The sequence below is a fragment of the Echeneis naucrates genome, chromosome 14, assembly GCF_900963305.1.
Source record: "Echeneis naucrates chromosome 14, fEcheNa1.1, whole genome shotgun sequence".
Classification (NCBI taxonomy): Eukaryota; Metazoa; Chordata; class Actinopteri; order Carangiformes; family Echeneidae; genus Echeneis; species Echeneis naucrates.
In genome coordinates this window covers 4,459,736-4,476,721 of record NC_042524.1, presented here as the reverse complement: position 1 = coordinate 4,476,721, position 16,986 = coordinate 4,459,736, and the positions used below count along the sequence as shown (strand labels likewise).

Below are 16,986 nucleotides of genomic sequence, written 5' to 3'. Positions count from 1 at the left end.
GTAATCAGATTTGTTTTTTCTTTGTTGTTTGCGCTATCAAAATGTATTTACTCAAAATCTTATTTGCCCCTGTTGGTGTTATCACTGCAACAAGAAAGTCACTTGAATGGATTTACATCAAACAAGCATCTCACAGTCCTTTGCATAAATTTTTCTTTTGTCGCTGTGTTTAAATCACGACTGCTTTGTTGTCTTTTCTTTTCTTTTTGTACAAGTCTCTTTTGACCCTTTTATGTCTTCTTCTCCATCCCCTCTTTTTCTTTGCATGCTTTCATCAGGCCTTTTGTTTCTTTTACGGGGTGCAGTCCCGTCAGTTTCAGCGGCGTGGGTCCACCTCCTCCTCTGGCACCTCCTTATCTACTGATCTGGAGAGCGGCAGGCTGCTGGGGGATGACACAGAGTAGCCATGGTAGCATATTTACAACACGTAACACTTGCTAGACGATAGGTTTGTGACTGAGTGACCTTCTCTCTGTCCCTGTTGAAAATGCCACTGTGTAAGTGCACCAACCTCAACCCAATCTCAATGTCGTTTCACTTTAACCGATTCCACCCTCGTGCCTACTTTGCTCCCTCGCAAAATGTCTGTGTTTCTTCAGACTGTATTTTCTAGTACAATTTGTTGTTATTACAGCCGTTCCGACACGGCCCTCCTTTCTTATGGGAAAAGCATATGGAAAGCACACCAAAGTTGATACATACTGAAATGTGGCCAGCGCCCGCGACATTCCGTAAGACGAAATATGTCACCTGTTTGTTCTCCTTTTCGGAAAAAAATGATTAAAATTCATTACAGTTTGCAAAATATTCTGTTTAAGTTCCTATAAACAGAATAGTGCTCTGCGGCATTTCACAGCTTTTTCTTCATCTGCACTGGTTAAGTATCCATCTAACACCAGCCAACTTTCACTTTAGTCTCATTTGTTATCTGCGTGCACTTGGAGGCAGACATTCAATGCCTTTTGGGAAATCAAAAAGACAGGAAAAGTTATTTGAATATTTTCCTCCTCATTAAGCTCTTTGGTAGACTGGTTTGGCTGGCTGGAATTTGGATAAGAGTGATGGAACGGTATGTTTAATGTCCCCTGACATAGATTCAAAATGGAAAGTCAAGTTATAGTGACATGAATTACTTCTTGTGACTGCCGGTCACACATTTTATTGACTGAAGTAATGATGGATGGGATCACTGACAGATACTCTCTGCACTCTCACTGCACCACTGGACTGAGATTGTCATCGAGTCATGACATCTGTTTCCCTCCAAAATATAGTAAAGAGTAAATCTTGAGTTGGGTATGGCAAATGTTTACTTCTGCGAAGATGATAGATACTGCTATCTTACAGGGTATAAAATCTGCGCATGTGAAATAATAATGCATTCAAATAAGATAATTAAATAAGACCAGAAGAAACACACAGTTTGTTTACTCTGTGTTGATTCTGTTTCCAAATGTGGATCTAAAATACAATACCTTGAATCAATCTTTGCTTCATATTTGATTTAGCTCCTGTTAAGTCAGTCGGGTTTACGTTTTTACAGGGGTTTCACCAAACCTCCCAAAATACAGGAATTTAATCTGAGTTTGTTATGAGGTCAGTGGAAAGGTGCTGAGTGTTTCTGGTGTTCAAGGAAAACCCTGCAGGAATCCACATTCCTTTCAAAAGCCTGAAGGCAAAGCCTGAGGCCGAAGGAGGAAGACCTTCTCTGGTCTCTGGATGAAAAACAGACAGATTAAACCTGACGACTTTGTGACGCCAATGATAATTTTAGCAATAAATTTAGTGAGCGCACTGAGCAAAATAAAAGGCAAATAAACACAATTGATGATTAATGAGTTCAATGCAATGTATTATTACGCAGAATCAAATAAGCCAGCGGCTTTTCATTTCAGATGGCCCTCTCTTCAAATAATTAGCATATTATGAATTCATCGCTCACTTCATTAGGATGTTGCACAGCAGCGGCTGCCCTTTATCTTTTGTCTTTGTTGGATTTTGTGATGAGAGTTTACATGTCTTTTACAGCTCTTGTCATTTCTGCTGTTTTTTCGGGTCGGACTTTAGATTGAGTCAGTCATTGGCTGGCTGCTCACATTCAGCTGCAGCAAGCTCCTCGAAGCCTCTGCTAACTTTCAATACTGAATCCAAATTGCCTTTGATTGCATCTTTACTATAATTAATAAAAGTCACCAGTTGACTCTTTAATGGATCAACTGTCATTTTATTCACCTTCATAAATTCTTTAAACTCCAAAAGACATTAAGCTTGCAGTGACTTTATTGGAAATTGGGTTTATTGGTGTCTGATCCGAGGCTTTCCATTGTGGTTCTCTTTGGCAGTGCATGTCTTTTAGCACCATGATGGAGGAGCTGGGCATCTCCCTGCAGTGTTACAAGGGTGTCCGGAGGAGGTCACGACCCCACAGTGCAGCAAGGTCAGCTTGCATCTTCTGTCAGCCCAAACGTACAGCAAGGAGGGAGGGAGGGAGACGAGACTCCAACACTTGAGCCTCGGATTTAAAAGCCAATAGATCGGAGACTGCTGTTTGATTTTTCTTTGTTTGTGGTCCACTCAACGATATGACATTATTTCCTCATCAGCCCTGTCTTTATACTCTGTGTGTACAGCTAATGCATCAAGCATATAATGTAGATGTAGCTTACAAAGTCTTGGCCTTGTATCAAAATGAATAATGTAAAAAAAAAAAAAAAAAACAGCTGATGAATGAAAGCTCTCTCGTAGTGAAAACCATTGCTGTTCCCTCATGGCCGTAGTTCACTGTTGTGAGCAGTTTGCAGAGTTGAATCTGCAAACTTTATAGACACCCCCATTGTGTAAATGTTTGACAACTTCGCTGATTTTAAGAGTAAAAAGATTTTTGCATTTTTTTAAACAGTTGTCAGATTTGTTACTGTTGTTGTTGTGAGCTTGTGTTTCTTCTCTGTGTTTGCCTACCGCCAGGTAGCAGGTACAGGCTTCAGTAGCTTCAGAGAGGATAGCAGACCCAATGCTGGCCGGTGAAAAAGAAAAGATAAGGACCTCCAAGGAAAGTCAGGAACACACCTGCTGTTTCATACCCTTCAAGTGCCAACATTACAGACATCAAATCACACGCTCCTGCACACAGACGCACACAGATGCACATTGCCTCGCAAATGCTTGTGATCATGAAATATTGCTGTCTGTGGGCCAGAGGAACGACAGGATACACAGAGCAGGAAAGGACAAGATGAGATGCAGTTGTTGTTTTTATTTTTACCTGTGAAATTCTCAGGAGGTCAAAACAAAACACAATTTCCTTGTTCCGTTGGGAACAGTCTTGTTTCTCTACAAGTCATTTTTTTTTCCTGGGTTTTTTTTTTTTTTTTTTTTCGCTGTTGCTGAATTTGAAAGCCTGAGGGGAGATCTTGGCTCCCAGTAGTGACAGTGGATCCCAGTGGATGTAAGGACGTGAAGAAAATGATGAAGAGTTTCTACTACATTCAGTTCTGCTTCTCTTGAAGTACTTTATAAGTTTGCCATTCAGGTTGTATACAGCAACTTACCTGACAGCAGCTTTAAGGCACTCTATGATTTATGAATCATGATCCATATACACAGTCATGATGTCAACATGAAATGAAATTAGGGCACTCTTCACTGGTGAAAACTTGATTTTGGTTCATTTACATATTCAGTTTTCCTGTAATCACAAAAACATTTAATCCAGGATGATCCTTCACCTGACAGCAGTGCGTATAAAGTGCACAGGCTTTGACCTATATTGTGCTTGGAGTCAGGACGAAGAATAATAATGTCCTCATCATCCTCAACACAATTATCTCTCAGCAGCAGGGATGCAGAAAGCTCCAGTCATTATGGACTGACTCACATGCAGCCCTACATGAATTTGAATGGAGCCCCACTCATCAGAACCTTACAGGATAATCAACGCTAATGCTTGAGCACACACAAACACAACGCACCAGATTGACATCAGCACACAAGCACAACACACGTTTGTGGTGGCGTTAGCGGTAATGGCGTGAACAGTAATTCACCCCACAGGTCCGGGAGTGCGTCTCATGTTAGTTATATCTGGAAGCCCCCCTGCTTTCTCCGCGTGCAACTTCGTTTATGTCCTTTGAAGCCGACTTCAGGGTAAAATAAATGAGTCACAGAGTTAAATGAGTGTAAGGGGTTGACTCATACTCCCTGCACCTCTGCCACCTCTTCGCCCAGCGAGTTTCTTCACCTCATCAGCCCCTTCATTTAGTGGCTCTGTCCTTCTTTTACCCCTCTAGTCTTACCTAAACCTGCCCCACACTCTGACAGTGAACTGGATATGTAGCATGTGGTCTAATTTGCATTTTGGAAATAACTCCGTTAATAAAATCATGATGTAAAAAAATTGAATAATTCAAAAAACACAAACGCTGTAGTGACAATATTACCATGTCCGTGAGCCGGTCAGAAAATAACTGCAGAGGGAAAAAAGAAGAGTGAAATAAGTGTTTCTCTAAGCATTAAATCGTAAGGCATGTCGTTATCAGTAATGTCAGAATCTGACCTGTGTTTCCTGACGGTTACCAGCTAATGCGCTGACATTTAAAATAGGAAATAGCAATAAATGGATATAAATATGTTGCAAATTGGTCAAGTCAGAGGTTTTGTTTTGACACTTTCTCTGTGGATTGTGTGTGCCGGTTTGTGTGTATCCTAGGAGAATTGGACCGAGCTTTTCTTAATCTCTTCATGTAATGAGTTTTCTCTTTTTTGGTATTCAGATTAATTCTGGGATTGGGCTCAGTCCAATGTAATAGCGTTCGGTTGTCTCTAATCTCCTAACCCCATAATTCTTAATCAAAACCAAAGGCAGTATTTTTTTTTTTTATCATTATCTAATCCATCATGAATGAGGCCGTGGATTACAGCCCTGACCTTGGCGTCCTGCACAGCTGAGGAGGGCTTCTCTTTCTTCTTGCCAACCTAAGATGACCTCACCTGAACACTTGCCCTGTTGTAAAACTATATTTCAGGCTACAGCTGTGTTCATAACCTTGTTCGTTTCACCCACGGAAGCAATTTATCTCAATGATCTTGAAGCGCAGGCTCTAACAACCTTGGTGGTGGTGAAGGAGAAACGTGGAGAGATGAAGGGATAGAGGCATCTGTCTGTTTGGTGAGACGTCTGGTGATCCATACATCTCTCCCTCTAGCACGAATGAAGAAAAGGAGATTTAGAGAAGGCAAAGAAAAGGGACAGTTCAACTTATTTACATGTTGAAATATATTATTATGGAAATCATTTGACAAAGGTTGTAGCACTGAAAAACAAAAGAGGCCAGTTTAGATGTCATAAATGTAACCACCTTGTTGAATCAGACTGGCTGCACTGCACAGATTATTTTTACACAACACAACACTTGTGCAGCTCTTGTAGAATTTGCAGACAGACTCTATCTTTGTGTGTTGCACGTGTAAATCTTTCAAACCTGTCAGGTCGGGCTCATGTATTTCTACATGAGGTGCTTAACTGTAAACACAAAATGCAAGAGAGTTACACCTAAACTATGACTCCAGCATAAAAGAGCGTCAGGCGTTTGAGTGTGTCCCATCCATCACAATGAGCCGAACGGTCCCGAGGGCCAATAACCCAGGTCTGTGTCAACAGCCTGTCAATGAGGACAAACGAGGAGGAGGCGTATTCTTGGAGGTGCAGAGCATCATTCATCTTTCTTTCTCTCTGTAGCTGCCTTTTCTCTCTCCCACCACCTGAAAGCCTGGCCGTAAATAATTCAGGGGTAATGCTGTCATCTACTGGTGTGCAGGTGAAGTGGCCTTCTGGAGCCAAAGCAGCTGATCAGTAAATCAAAACATTAAAGCCTGTGCAGTAATCGCAGAGCTGAATTTATGATGCTTCTTTTTCTTTCAAACCCGCCCTCAAAGGCTCGAGGTCACCTCATTATTATGAAACTGTGTAGACTTCAGAATATGAATGTAATGAAGGCCTATAAGCGGGCCAGATGCCTCTTTGTCCACTTTTTAATTTGGCATCAAACTAATTTGTTTGGACACTTAAGAACTAAGTGCATGTTCTCCTTAGTTTAGTTTTTTTAGGCTTTCTTAAAGCAAAATATAACACTCCTGATTTCAGTTCTCTGATGATACATGTTTCAGATAATCCAGTAGAGTTTAAAATGGTTTATACATTTTAAGAACTAGGAGATTTTTTTTTTTTTTCAATATGTGAAGGAACACTTAATCCTGCAGTTTATAGGAAAGAATAAATAAAACATCAGACTTTGCAGAACATGGTTTTCACTTAGCAGCAATGAAATGTAAGTCACTCTGGCTCATAAGAGGATAAATGAATCACCGGCTTTAATCTCCATCTGTTAAAGGAAAAAATAACAGCAGGGGGAAATTTTTATTCTGTTAAACGGATGCCAGTAATTTAGTACTGCACTAGCATGAGGTTGGGGGACTTATGGGAAACAAATGTGGGCTACTTGTGAGGTTTGATTACATAACAAATTTGTTAACTCCGTGAATAAACTCTGTGAAAAGCAGAAGAGGTGCATCATCTTCCTCCACCCTGAAAACCTACACCTGTCCAGATAAACACCTATTGGGGGGGGGCACTGCTTTCTTCCATGAGAGCTATTCTAACATGAGATGTTCATTCTGAGCAACTGTCTCATTGCACAGCTATTGCAAAGCCAGACACCATCCCGGCGGCATGCCCGTGTCACTCAAAGCACTGCCGGAGCTATGGGCATTTTTGCGGGCTCAAGTCATGTCATCTGAGACATTTAATTGGAGCCCGGCCGCCCCCCCCCCCTCCACCCCTCCACCCTCCACCCCCCACTCCTCCACCCAACGTGTCCATGTCCACGCTCCGACAGACACCCACAGCAGTGGACGGCTCGGCTGGGAAGCTGGGAGAGCAGATCAGCTCAATCCGGATCCGACACAAAGAGGGGTGGTCGGCAGAGGCGGCTGGGAGGGAGGGTGGGTGGGGGGGGGGTTGTTGGTGAGGGGGGCGGAGGGGTGCTCAGCTCCTGGAGAGACACTTTGGACAACTTTTGCTGGAATTTTGCGCTAAAAGAAGCGACCTGCACCTTTTTTTTTTTCCTCCTCCCCCCCCCCCCCCCCCCCGAAGACACACAGCGGTGATCCGAGGGGGAGCAAACAACAAGCTGTCTTCAGAGGACTTGCACATCCAACCCCCCAGCCCCCCCATCTCCCCCCTCCCCCTGCCCGGACTCAAACTGCAGAATTGGTTGTAGCTGCTTCAGGTAACAATGGCCTGCTCCTCTCCATCATATTATACATTATATGCTTACTTTTTGTGCACTGTTAGAATATTCAGCTCACTAATATTGTGCTAGATTTTACTGACCAAGACTGTGATTGGTCAGCAGTAAAAAAAAAAAAAAAAAGAGCTTTAAAGTCTTTCTAACAACTGAGGGAGACGTTAAAAAAGTGTAAAATGTTCATAAAATATTATTATTTGATGGCGTATGAGGTCATTGAGGGGTTTAACAGGGTTAAAGGAGACACAATCTCTGATATAAAAAGTATGCAGCTTCACTGGGAGAGCAGGCGTGCTGGTTCCAGACCTCAGAGCCAGTCTGTCAGAGCTCCCTAATTATTTAATCCCTCCTCAACTCTAAATGCACGATGAACCTGACCACTGGCTCTCTGCTTGTGTGTGTGTGTGTCCATTCACAAGGCTCCATACTTTCCTAGCTGTGGCTCTATCACATGCTTTATTGAAGGGTCTGCACTGACCCACTGCACCTGTCTCACTTGCTGACTTGAAATGAAAAACAAAAGCAAAAAGAAAAAAGGAAAGTAAATTAAAAAAAAAAAAAAAAAATCATGCACTCACCACACTGAGGGATTAAATTTAAACCAATGATTAATTTATGACTTCCTCACATTGCTCATTCTGTCCATGTTTAAAACCCAGCTGTCCAGTTGCAGTTATGTAAATCAGAGACAGGGAGGGAGATCATTTCACATTTAAGACTTAACATGCCGCAAACTGCAATTTTTCACAATAAACCTCTTGAATTATTAACACGTCATTAAAACTGCTCTCAGTTTTCCACTTGACTGATGAACTGAGCCCTCGTGAAATCATCACTTGTCTTTCACGAGGTGCTTTTGACTCTGCTAACAGCTCTGTTTTGTGCCTGTGGCCGAAGGAAGGGATAAATGATCACCTCAACCAGACGAGTGTCTCCAGATAAATCTGAAGTTAGAATCGCCTTCAGCCTCGACGACACAGCAGGTAAACACACGCACGCACACACACACACACGTCTTGTGGTATAAAAACATTCTAAAGCTTATTTTGGGTTTACATACACCTATTACTCAAGTGATCATTTAACACCTGACAGATCCTGGATCAACTCTCAATGCATTTCCAGTATGTGTGGAACACATGCACGACACATTCCTCCCTCCAAAACAGACCAGGCCCGGTCTGCCTGTACCAGCCCCCCATCACACCCCACCACTTTAGCTGTATCCATACTCCGCTGCTGTAGCTGGGACAGGTGCTCCCTCTATTTCTGTAGGACCCGCATCATATTCAAAACAAACGTGTGTGCAGTTGTGTGCTTGCAAAATGTCCATGTATGCGCTCTCGCTGCCAACGGCACAATGATTGTTGTGACTGAAATCTTGATCCAAAAACGTGCACAATCCACAAAGGTTGGCCCTACCTTTGGTGCTAGGTAACGTCTGTAAGGATGTTTTACAGCAGGAGGGCGAGGCGGGGGGGGGGGGGGGGGAGGGGGGCCGCTGGCACAGCAGCTGCAGCTATGCAATGACAGAGTCAGGTTTCTCCTCTAATACTAACAGTGTCCTGCTGCCTGATTCACTGTTCAGCTTTTAGAACACTGGCCTATATTTATAAGTATTTAACACTTGCAATCCTGCTGCACCCACCCCTGATCCCCCCCCTTGTGTTTCTCAGAGGGACATGAGATGGGGGGGGGCTGCTGTAGAAACAACCAACTCAGATTTGATACGAAAGCATGGTCCCGGTGAACTCCATAAATTTTTGTTTTTTAATTCGCAGATTGCAAGACGCTCTGTGTTTCTTCCCAATTTAACAATTTCGACTCTCCATCTCTGTGGGTTTCACTTAGTTTCGCCTAGTTATCCCGCCGATGTTTGGTTTTGTTGGGGGCTGGTTCACTCTGCGACTGCGCGGGATCTGCTTTAGTTTGCAGCGTACTTACATGCCTTCGTTTACTTTTAGCTGGAGCTCCAGACGAGTTACAACCCTGAGCTCCAAAATTTAAACTCTGGATATTCCCCAGGCCATCATGTTGTTGTCTCTGTGAACTTGTGTTTCTGAGCAGCAGAGGAGGGCCAACTGAGATCTGCACCCTGTCTGGGGATCATCCTCTAGGCCCTTCATGACTTAATGCCAGGCATAGTTATAATCCTACGCTGTGTCATTCCTAAGCATGAGAACTGTATTTATTCCTCATCATAATTGGCCCCTTGGCTGCAGGCTGGTCCGCTAATACTCCTGCTTTTAGAAAGTTGCATCATCGCAGGATTCTCCACATGTGTTCCATCTCCGGGGGGACATTACTGTCGAGGCTGAGGCTGATTCAGGCAGCCTGTCTGTTTCTGTCTGTCTGTCTGTTTGTCTGTCTGAAGCCCCCTCTCTGTCTATACATCTGGCTCGTCCTGTTTTTGTTTGTTTGTTTTTTTTCTTTTCTGTGTTTGTCTGTCTGCTAGTCGTCGCTCTGTATTTTTGCCATGCATGTCTTTCAGTGTGACAGCTCATTACTGCCGCGCAGCAAGAAGACGTGGCTCATTTATAAGCACAACACTGTGTTGCTATGTTGTTGTGTCATATAAGAGGCCCCTATAGTGTTTCATTTCAGGACATTTTATGAGGCGGAGTAATGCATTTACGTACCTGCCTGCAGTGCAAATCACTTGACTGTGTAGGAAGCTCATGCAGCAAGCCATAAAATGTTAAAACTGAGGAGACATTTAGCAATGTGTTGATTTACCAAACAAAGCTGAGATAACTTCTCAAAAAGCACAGAACAGAAAAGCAGTCACGAAACACGAGTTGAAAACATCATTACAAAATCAATCACTGCGGTGAAAAGGAACTGCATTCAGGAAAACACAGACTTCACATCGTCCTTCAGCAGTAGCTGTTATAAGGAGACACACCAATGACACTGTCACCTTGTATTTCCAGCCTCAATATGACGAAATGATGAGTATGAGATTCTCAGAAAGAGAATCTGTGGAAAAGTGCAGTGACAAAGACCAACATTAACAGGATTCTTACATTTTTTTTATTGCATTCCTAATAAAAAGCCAAAAATGAAAAAGATGTAATGTTATAACTCTGAGAACGACTTTTGGTGCATAAAGTTCTTTTTCATAAGTATCTTAATTATATGGAGTTACTGATTCTACAGTCCATTTACATAATTAACATAAAAAACAGGGATTTTTTTTCTTATAATTGTACTGATTTAGTATTTTTGCTGCTGCTTTTTCTGAAATAGAAAATCTTAATGTGTGTTTTTGGTCATCAGTCAACACAAGGGTGATTTTTAGCAACACAAAGACAATGAACAATGCTCTGTGTTACAGTTTCACCATATGTCTTATCTTACAATATTATCGTAATTAGCTCAGCTTTAAATAAATGTTGATGATTTTTTTTTTTTTTTTTTAGAGTAATCAGTTTCAGTAATTAGTCATTATTGTGTGAAAAATGTGTTCTGTTTCAACAGATGTCAAAGATGTGGAGGACCTCTCTCAGACCTTCCCAGAGCTTGAGCAACGGTTACAGGTAAACAGAACATGCTGGTACATCACTTTACGTCAAATGTACAAGTTAGTTGAGCCACATAACAGAAAAGAAAAAAGGCTGTCACTTCATAAGAAAAAGGAAATGCAGTGTTTTACATTTCACGATTACATTTTACAATTCACAATCTACTGATCATCAGGGGACGACTCCACAGGCTGCAAAAAGAAGTCAGATGTGTTTAAGTGTATGACAGAATCATCTTACTTCTCATTTTATGTTCTCAATGGGTAGTTTCAGGTCTTCTCAAACACGACATGATGTTCTTTTTTAAAATTACAGTCCCATTTAGAGGAAAATAGACCACAGGGCAGGGCACGCTTTAAGGGCCGTGGCTTCTATGTGACTGACAGACTGCACCACATGGTGACCTGCAGGAGTGAGAACGGAGCAGCTCAGATACCTCACTCCTCCTCATCTTCTCCTCCAAATGTGGTTCATTCTGGTTTGAAAAATAGTAAAAATAAGCATCTCCCAAATTTTAAACGTGAGACAAAAATTTCACAAACCACTGGGTGACACAGGCCGTCCATTAGGCCAGCCTCTATCTGGTTGTTTGACACTATTTTTTTTTGTATAAATGGATTTGCCGAATTAAATCCCCGTTTGTTAAAAAAAAGGTTTGATCATTATTGCTCTTTCCATGTGCTGTAGAAACAAACAGGCAAGCGCACATTGAAGTACAGAAACGCTTTTCTCAGTGAGCTCATTCTGGAAAATCGCTGGAGAGAGAACGTAAAACCCAACAGCGGCAAATGGAAAAAAAAAAGGAACCCCATTTTAAAACAAACCATGGAGTAAACCTGTCAAACAGAGAGCAGCGATGTAAAAACGGAGCGTGGACTTTCTTGTAAGCCTCTGTTCTGCTCCGAAGTGAATCTCTAAATAAGGAGAAGCTCGGGTTTAGCTTATCAGGCCATGAATCAGTGTTTTCACCGTGTGCGCTCACTCTGCTATTAGTGTTGTCATTGAATCATCCTTCAGCCAGTGCCAGTGCCAGTGCCAGGGTCACTGAAACTGCATGTTGCTTAAGAGTATCAAATGAGGACAGTCGTAGGCCAATGAATGGTGGTTGCCATGCTCTGTACTGTTACACCGTGTAAAAAGAAAGTGCACACAAACGGGAGTACGGGAGAAATAAAGCACAGATTTCACAGAGGTAGAAAGAATATTTAGTCACTTCGGCTCCGTCCTCGTGTTTAAGATGACCTGACCACAGTTTGTGTCTCTCATGCAGTCAGACACAGAGGTAGGAGGAGGGAGATACCCTGCCATTGATCAAAGTACGTGACAGGTGCCCCTTGAGCTTCGCAGGAAATGTCAGAGAATCAGCATTTTAACAGCTTTTTAGCTTCAGAAACACTGAATTAATTCAGTGGAATCAGAGATTACCTGATAATGAATCGGTGGCTCATTTGAAAATTGATTAATAGTTGTCATCATCATTTTGGGGTTGTTCTGTGACTGTATTTCATGATGGGACAGTTTAGATAGACAGAGAAATTACATCCAGGAAAGAGTCCACCCTCGCTGGTATCGAACTGGGCATTTACAAATCTCTACCTGGTCGGCCCTGCGCATCATTTTCCAACAAAAACTTCTCTGGTCCTGTTCCGGTCAGACAAAGGTCTCTTAACGTGTCGTCAAAACTACCACGGACATCATCGTGCTTGCATTGTTTGTTTCATTCAGTTGCTTGGACTGACTGCGTCTCTTTGTCCTCCTGTAGCCGGTGCCCCCCTGTGTGTCTCTGAGAGAGAGCGTTCAGGTGTACAAGGAACACTGCAGGATGGCGAAGGAGTTCCACCAGGTCAAACACGAGATCACCGTGCTCGAGGACCACAAGTGAGTCCCTAATCAGATGTCATCAAAACGTATGCTAAAATACAATCAAAAGACTTTGTGGTTTGATGGAGAAGCATCTGACCGAGAGAGTTTGGTGTGGACCAGCAGAAAACACACACAGGCGGGCCGGTCATCTTTACAGTTATAGTTAGATCATTTTAGGCGTTTAAAGTCCCACTGGTAAACTTCAACAATGAGAATGTATTATAATCATTTATTTGAATATAGTTGTGTGTTTGGAACAGTGTGAGGCATTTTGAATCAAATGTCCACCAGATGGCAGATGTTAATAACTTGTTTACAGCTTTTAGCACGGACCTGCTGAGAGCGGCTCCCTCAACATGATATCGGAACAGCTGGTAATGTGTGACTTTCGTCCACATCTATCTGTTGTTATTATTACTTTTTAATTAGAAACGTCATCAGGCATCTACAGGGGTGAGTGTGGCTGTGAAGGTTACGCCAGGTGTGACCTGCCCTAAGCTCAAATGTGCTGAGAATAACACACAAACAGTCAGACACACACTCACTGCACTCTGTCCCCAGTGTCCTCAGCAGCTGTGCGTAGTCTTAGCAGAGGGATTTTCAAGGCCCTTTGCTGTTAACCCACCACTACACTTACACAAATAAAGGCACACACACACACACACACACACGCTTGCACAAAGAAAAATACAGCAGTGAGCTAAATAGAGAACAACAGGCCAACTCTGATGGGACGACTGTGGCCTTGAGTTTTGATAAAAACACAATGAGTCAGTCTGGTAGAACCTCATGCGCACACATAAACACACACACACACACACACAGACACCCACCCACCTACACATACACACATACGCAAACACTTCCAATGAAGGCTGAATGTTTTCATAGTTTCTTCAATTCCTCATCCAACATTGACAGCAAAATACACAATACTGTGAGTGTTTTGTTTCTTCCTGTAATGAACTGAGAAGAGTACACACAGAAAAACACTGAGAAGGGATTTCCCAAAATTCACTCACTTAGATTTTTGGTATTTTTCTCATATTCCTGTCCAGTTTTTACAAAATCTGTTAAATAATGCCGGTGAACTTAAACTTGCGTCAAGTTTTGACTTGATTTTGATTGGCAGGGTGAGCTCGTTGAGATGGTTTCATTTTGTTAGTGCTTTCAACTTGCGATGTGTAAATCGTATTCAGATCTTTACAAATTCAGGGTACACAGAAAGGGCAACATAAAAAAAAAAAAAAAACGATTTTTAATGGAAAAAGTTTTCTGAGCATCCTCTAAGTCTGGACTGTCTGCTTTCAGAGGGATTTAATTTTTTTTTGGACTGAAAAGGATCTCTTCCCCTTTTTCAGACCCTCTTTTTGACGTAAACATGCACACACATACACTTCCACATGTCACACAGTCTACCATGAACGTGCATAGTTGAACTTGCATAAAAAAACAAAAGTAAAAACCAGAGATCATCTTGTGGGATCAGATGAGCCAAAGCCCCATCAACATGCTGATATTATGACCTATGACAGTACTTTAAAATTACATCAGTACTCTGATGTAACTCACTAGACTTTACTACATTATTCTATGAGTTCTCAGCAGTCGTTACTGCATTATTACATGAGTACAATACTACATTATGGCTTGAGTACACAGTTGGAGGGGAGCCATGTTAAACTTGGCTTTCATTTTGATTTCAACTACACACCGGTAACTTGGAGGGTTGAGACGCGATCAGTGAGCCAAACAACTACATAGACTGGCAGAGAGGTAATCAGGCAGACACCTGGAAAAGTACTTAGAAGTGACTCTGTGTTTCCAACAACAGTATCTGTCTCTGGGACCGCATTTTCCAGTGATGGCATCATACATACAGACTGCGTGTTGTCTTTGCGGTTAAAAACCTTCACCTAATTACAGTTGATAGCATTTCGGTAACCCTCTAAGAGTTAAGTCACACGGAGAAGGGATGTGAAGTCATTAACTGTTCTATATCACACTGTTCATGTGTATAGTCACCAAATATTATTCATATACAACACATTTTGTTATATCTTAAGTATAAAGTAATCATAGATTCAGTTTCTTTTAAAACATAAATTGGGGATTAATGCACACACACACACACACACACTCTTATTACCTTTTTAAAGTCCAAAGGCTGGTGGCTCTTTGCCAGGTAAAGTCAGGTCATTCAGCTTGAATCAGTGCCAGAGTCACACAGTTCAACTGGTTTTAGAGATAGAGGAATGAGTTCAGAAAAAAGAAATGCAGTTAATTGTGTCTAGGCTGCATATATTTTAGACGGATGTCAACGTCTTCCATCTAATATTAGTCAGCAAACCCAGAACTTCCTCTTCAGGTCCTGAGCATAGCATGAAAAAATCTGACCAGAACCCCCCCTCCACCCAAAACAAACAACAACCCAACTTAAATTTCATAATTATCCATCTCAAAGAGCTCAAGAGACATAATTAATATTTTACAAAAAAATATGACTGGTCATGATAAGAAATCGCTTGAGATAAAGACCATTAATCTGCCTGTCTGCACAGCTAACCTAATCTACGTGGATACAGCGACATTCAGGGAGACCTTTGAGTTTTCCTTGTTTTTCACTCAACAATATGGTTTCAGTTTAGATGTGTAAACAATATCGCTGAGTTTGTGTTTGTTATAGGTATTAACTTCATTTCACAAAGGTTTTTTTATTTATTCAGCCACATTAGATTAGATTTGCAGCCCAATTAGTGTTTCTTCTCGGCTGAGGTCTTTCATGTATTGCATCAATTGCATTGTTTCCATGGTGATTTTGGTCCTTGTGGTTTCCTCCCACAGTCTAAAAACAAAACAGCTGCAGACTCTTAATTCCCTCGTAGGTATGAATGTGGATAGCTTTCTGTAAATCTGCCTTTTTCTGAGTTTGGATGTTTCCACGCCTCTGGCAATTTCTGAAAACATCTGAGGAACAAAATAACTTAAAAGATGGAAAATAAACAAACATCTCAGCAGTCAATTAATTATAAAAAAAAAAAAAAAATCAGTTTTGAGATGTCTTTTTTTTGGGGGGGGGGGGCGGGGAATTCATAAATCTTGAAAATCTAATTTGTCCGCGTAGGCGTAAGTTGCTGGCAGAGCTGGTGGAGGATGAGAAGGTTGCCATGGAGATTGCCCGTCTGGAGGAGGAGTTTCGCCGTCTGACGGAGGAGAACCGCAACTTGGTGACTGTCCACAACGAGCGAGCCCTGGAGCTGGAGAGGCTCTGTCTGACCAATCGAACGGGGCAGGACTCCTCGTGACCCCTGACCTCCACAGAACCTGAGACATCCAGCTGACGACCAGGCCGGGAGAGCGAGCGGGAATGAAGGCTCCGCTGTAGCACTCAGTCTCAACAGCCTTCAGCCTGTGAATCAGCTAACTACACAAAGAGCTGCCGTATTTGTCCACCAGTGCCATCGTCAGTGTGAAGTTGTGATAGTGAGTCTATGTGATGTTGCGAAATCTTTGCTGGTCGCCATAGCGATAATCTCACAGTACATATTCACACTGTGTCGGCTGCTGTGAGTGTGACCAGATAAGATGACATTTGTCTCAGGTCCTGTGGAGACGCTGAGGTCTGTGGAGGGAGACAAAGGTGGTATGATGTGGTCCAAATGTCGTATTATGAGGAGTGTTTCCCCATTCTCCCCTCCCTCCCTCCCTCCCTCCCCCACCCCCGCCAAGTTCCTCTTATGGTAAAAAAGGAAATGAGATAAGTGTCGGGCACAGCGTCAGAGAATGAGGAATCAAAGCCTTTTGTGAAGAACAGCAAACGAACAACGGCGATCAACCTTGTCCACCATGATGGCTGCAGCGACACAGCACTGTAATGAGAGTTGTACATTCTTCGGTGTAGCACGTCTCGCTCACCTGTCGAAGGGCAAGTGTACAACAAGATACACAGTTGCTTACTGTCTTGGTGTAATAATAATAAAATGCATTTTATTTTACCACCAGCATCACTTCCTTATTGTAGTTTCATTTCTCCAGACTGGCGCTGTGTTTATGTTGTGGCCTTTATGACATTGTTGTCAATTACATGGAAATAGGAACTGATTTGGTTTCTTTTTGTTTTTGTTTTTTTGCTTTTTTCATGAGAGGGATTAGCTCATTTGGGAATTATGAAACAGTCACCTGATTGGCCGGTTTGTGTCTGGCTTCCCTCTTTCTCCTACACAACATGTGACTTTGGCAACAGTGCTTTCTAAAGACTTTAATGTCTATCTTTTCTTCACTCCTCATTTACAAAACTT

The 16,986-nt window shown here is 42.2% G+C and overlaps 2 protein-coding genes across 8 annotated transcripts in view; both read left to right on the top strand.

The window, feature by feature from the left end:
- grik1a (glutamate receptor, ionotropic, kainate 1a) overlaps nt 1-3,095 on the top strand; it is a 31,158-nt gene extending 28,063 nt beyond the window's left edge. For 3 of the 6 annotated variants that reach the window (XM_029518573.1, XM_029518578.1, XM_029518572.1), the window contains exon 16: nt 2,343-2,717. In XM_029518573.1, the coding sequence (XP_029374433.1) occupies nt 2,343-2,510 (168 nt within the window). In that variant the 3' untranslated portion in view covers nt 2,511-2,717. Of the gene's footprint in view, nt 1-278; nt 410-2,342; nt 2,718-2,964 lie in introns of those variants that run through there. The other 3 variants (XM_029518575.1, XM_029518574.1, XM_029518576.1) reach the window with 2 other exon arrangements.
- A 4,033-nt stretch (nt 3,096-7,128) lies between these two features.
- map3k7cl (map3k7 C-terminal like) lies at nt 7,129-16,673 on the top strand. Of its 2 annotated transcripts, none has more exons than XM_029519933.1 (5): nt 7,129-7,283; nt 8,174-8,284; nt 10,782-10,840; nt 12,588-12,703; nt 15,813-16,673. In XM_029519933.1, the coding sequence occupies exons 2-5, from the start codon at nt 8,209-8,211 to the stop codon at nt 15,991-15,993; spliced, it is 432 nt and encodes a 143-aa protein (XP_029375793.1). In that variant the 5' UTR covers nt 7,129-7,283; nt 8,174-8,208; the 3' UTR covers nt 15,994-16,673. The 2 variants fall into 2 exon arrangements, with proteins under 2 accessions (XP_029375793.1, XP_029375792.1); XM_029519932.1 differs by having other exon boundaries at nt 7,133-7,283; nt 8,199-8,284.
- The last annotated feature ends 313 nt before the right edge of the window (nt 16,674-16,986 follow it).

Excerpts from the sequence above, each read along its gene's own strand:
- map3k7cl (XM_029519933.1), top strand. The coding sequence starts at position 8,209 with ATGATCACCTCAACCAGACGAGTGTCTCCAGATAAATCTGAAGTTAGA. Across the intron at positions 8,285-10,781 it reads CAGCCTCGACGACACAGCAG|ATGTCAAAGATGTGGAGGAC; the intron begins GTAAACACACGC and ends CTGTTTCAACAG. Across the intron at positions 10,841-12,587 it reads AGCTTGAGCAACGGTTACAG|CCGGTGCCCCCCTGTGTGTC; the intron begins GTAAACAGAACA and ends GTCCTCCTGTAG.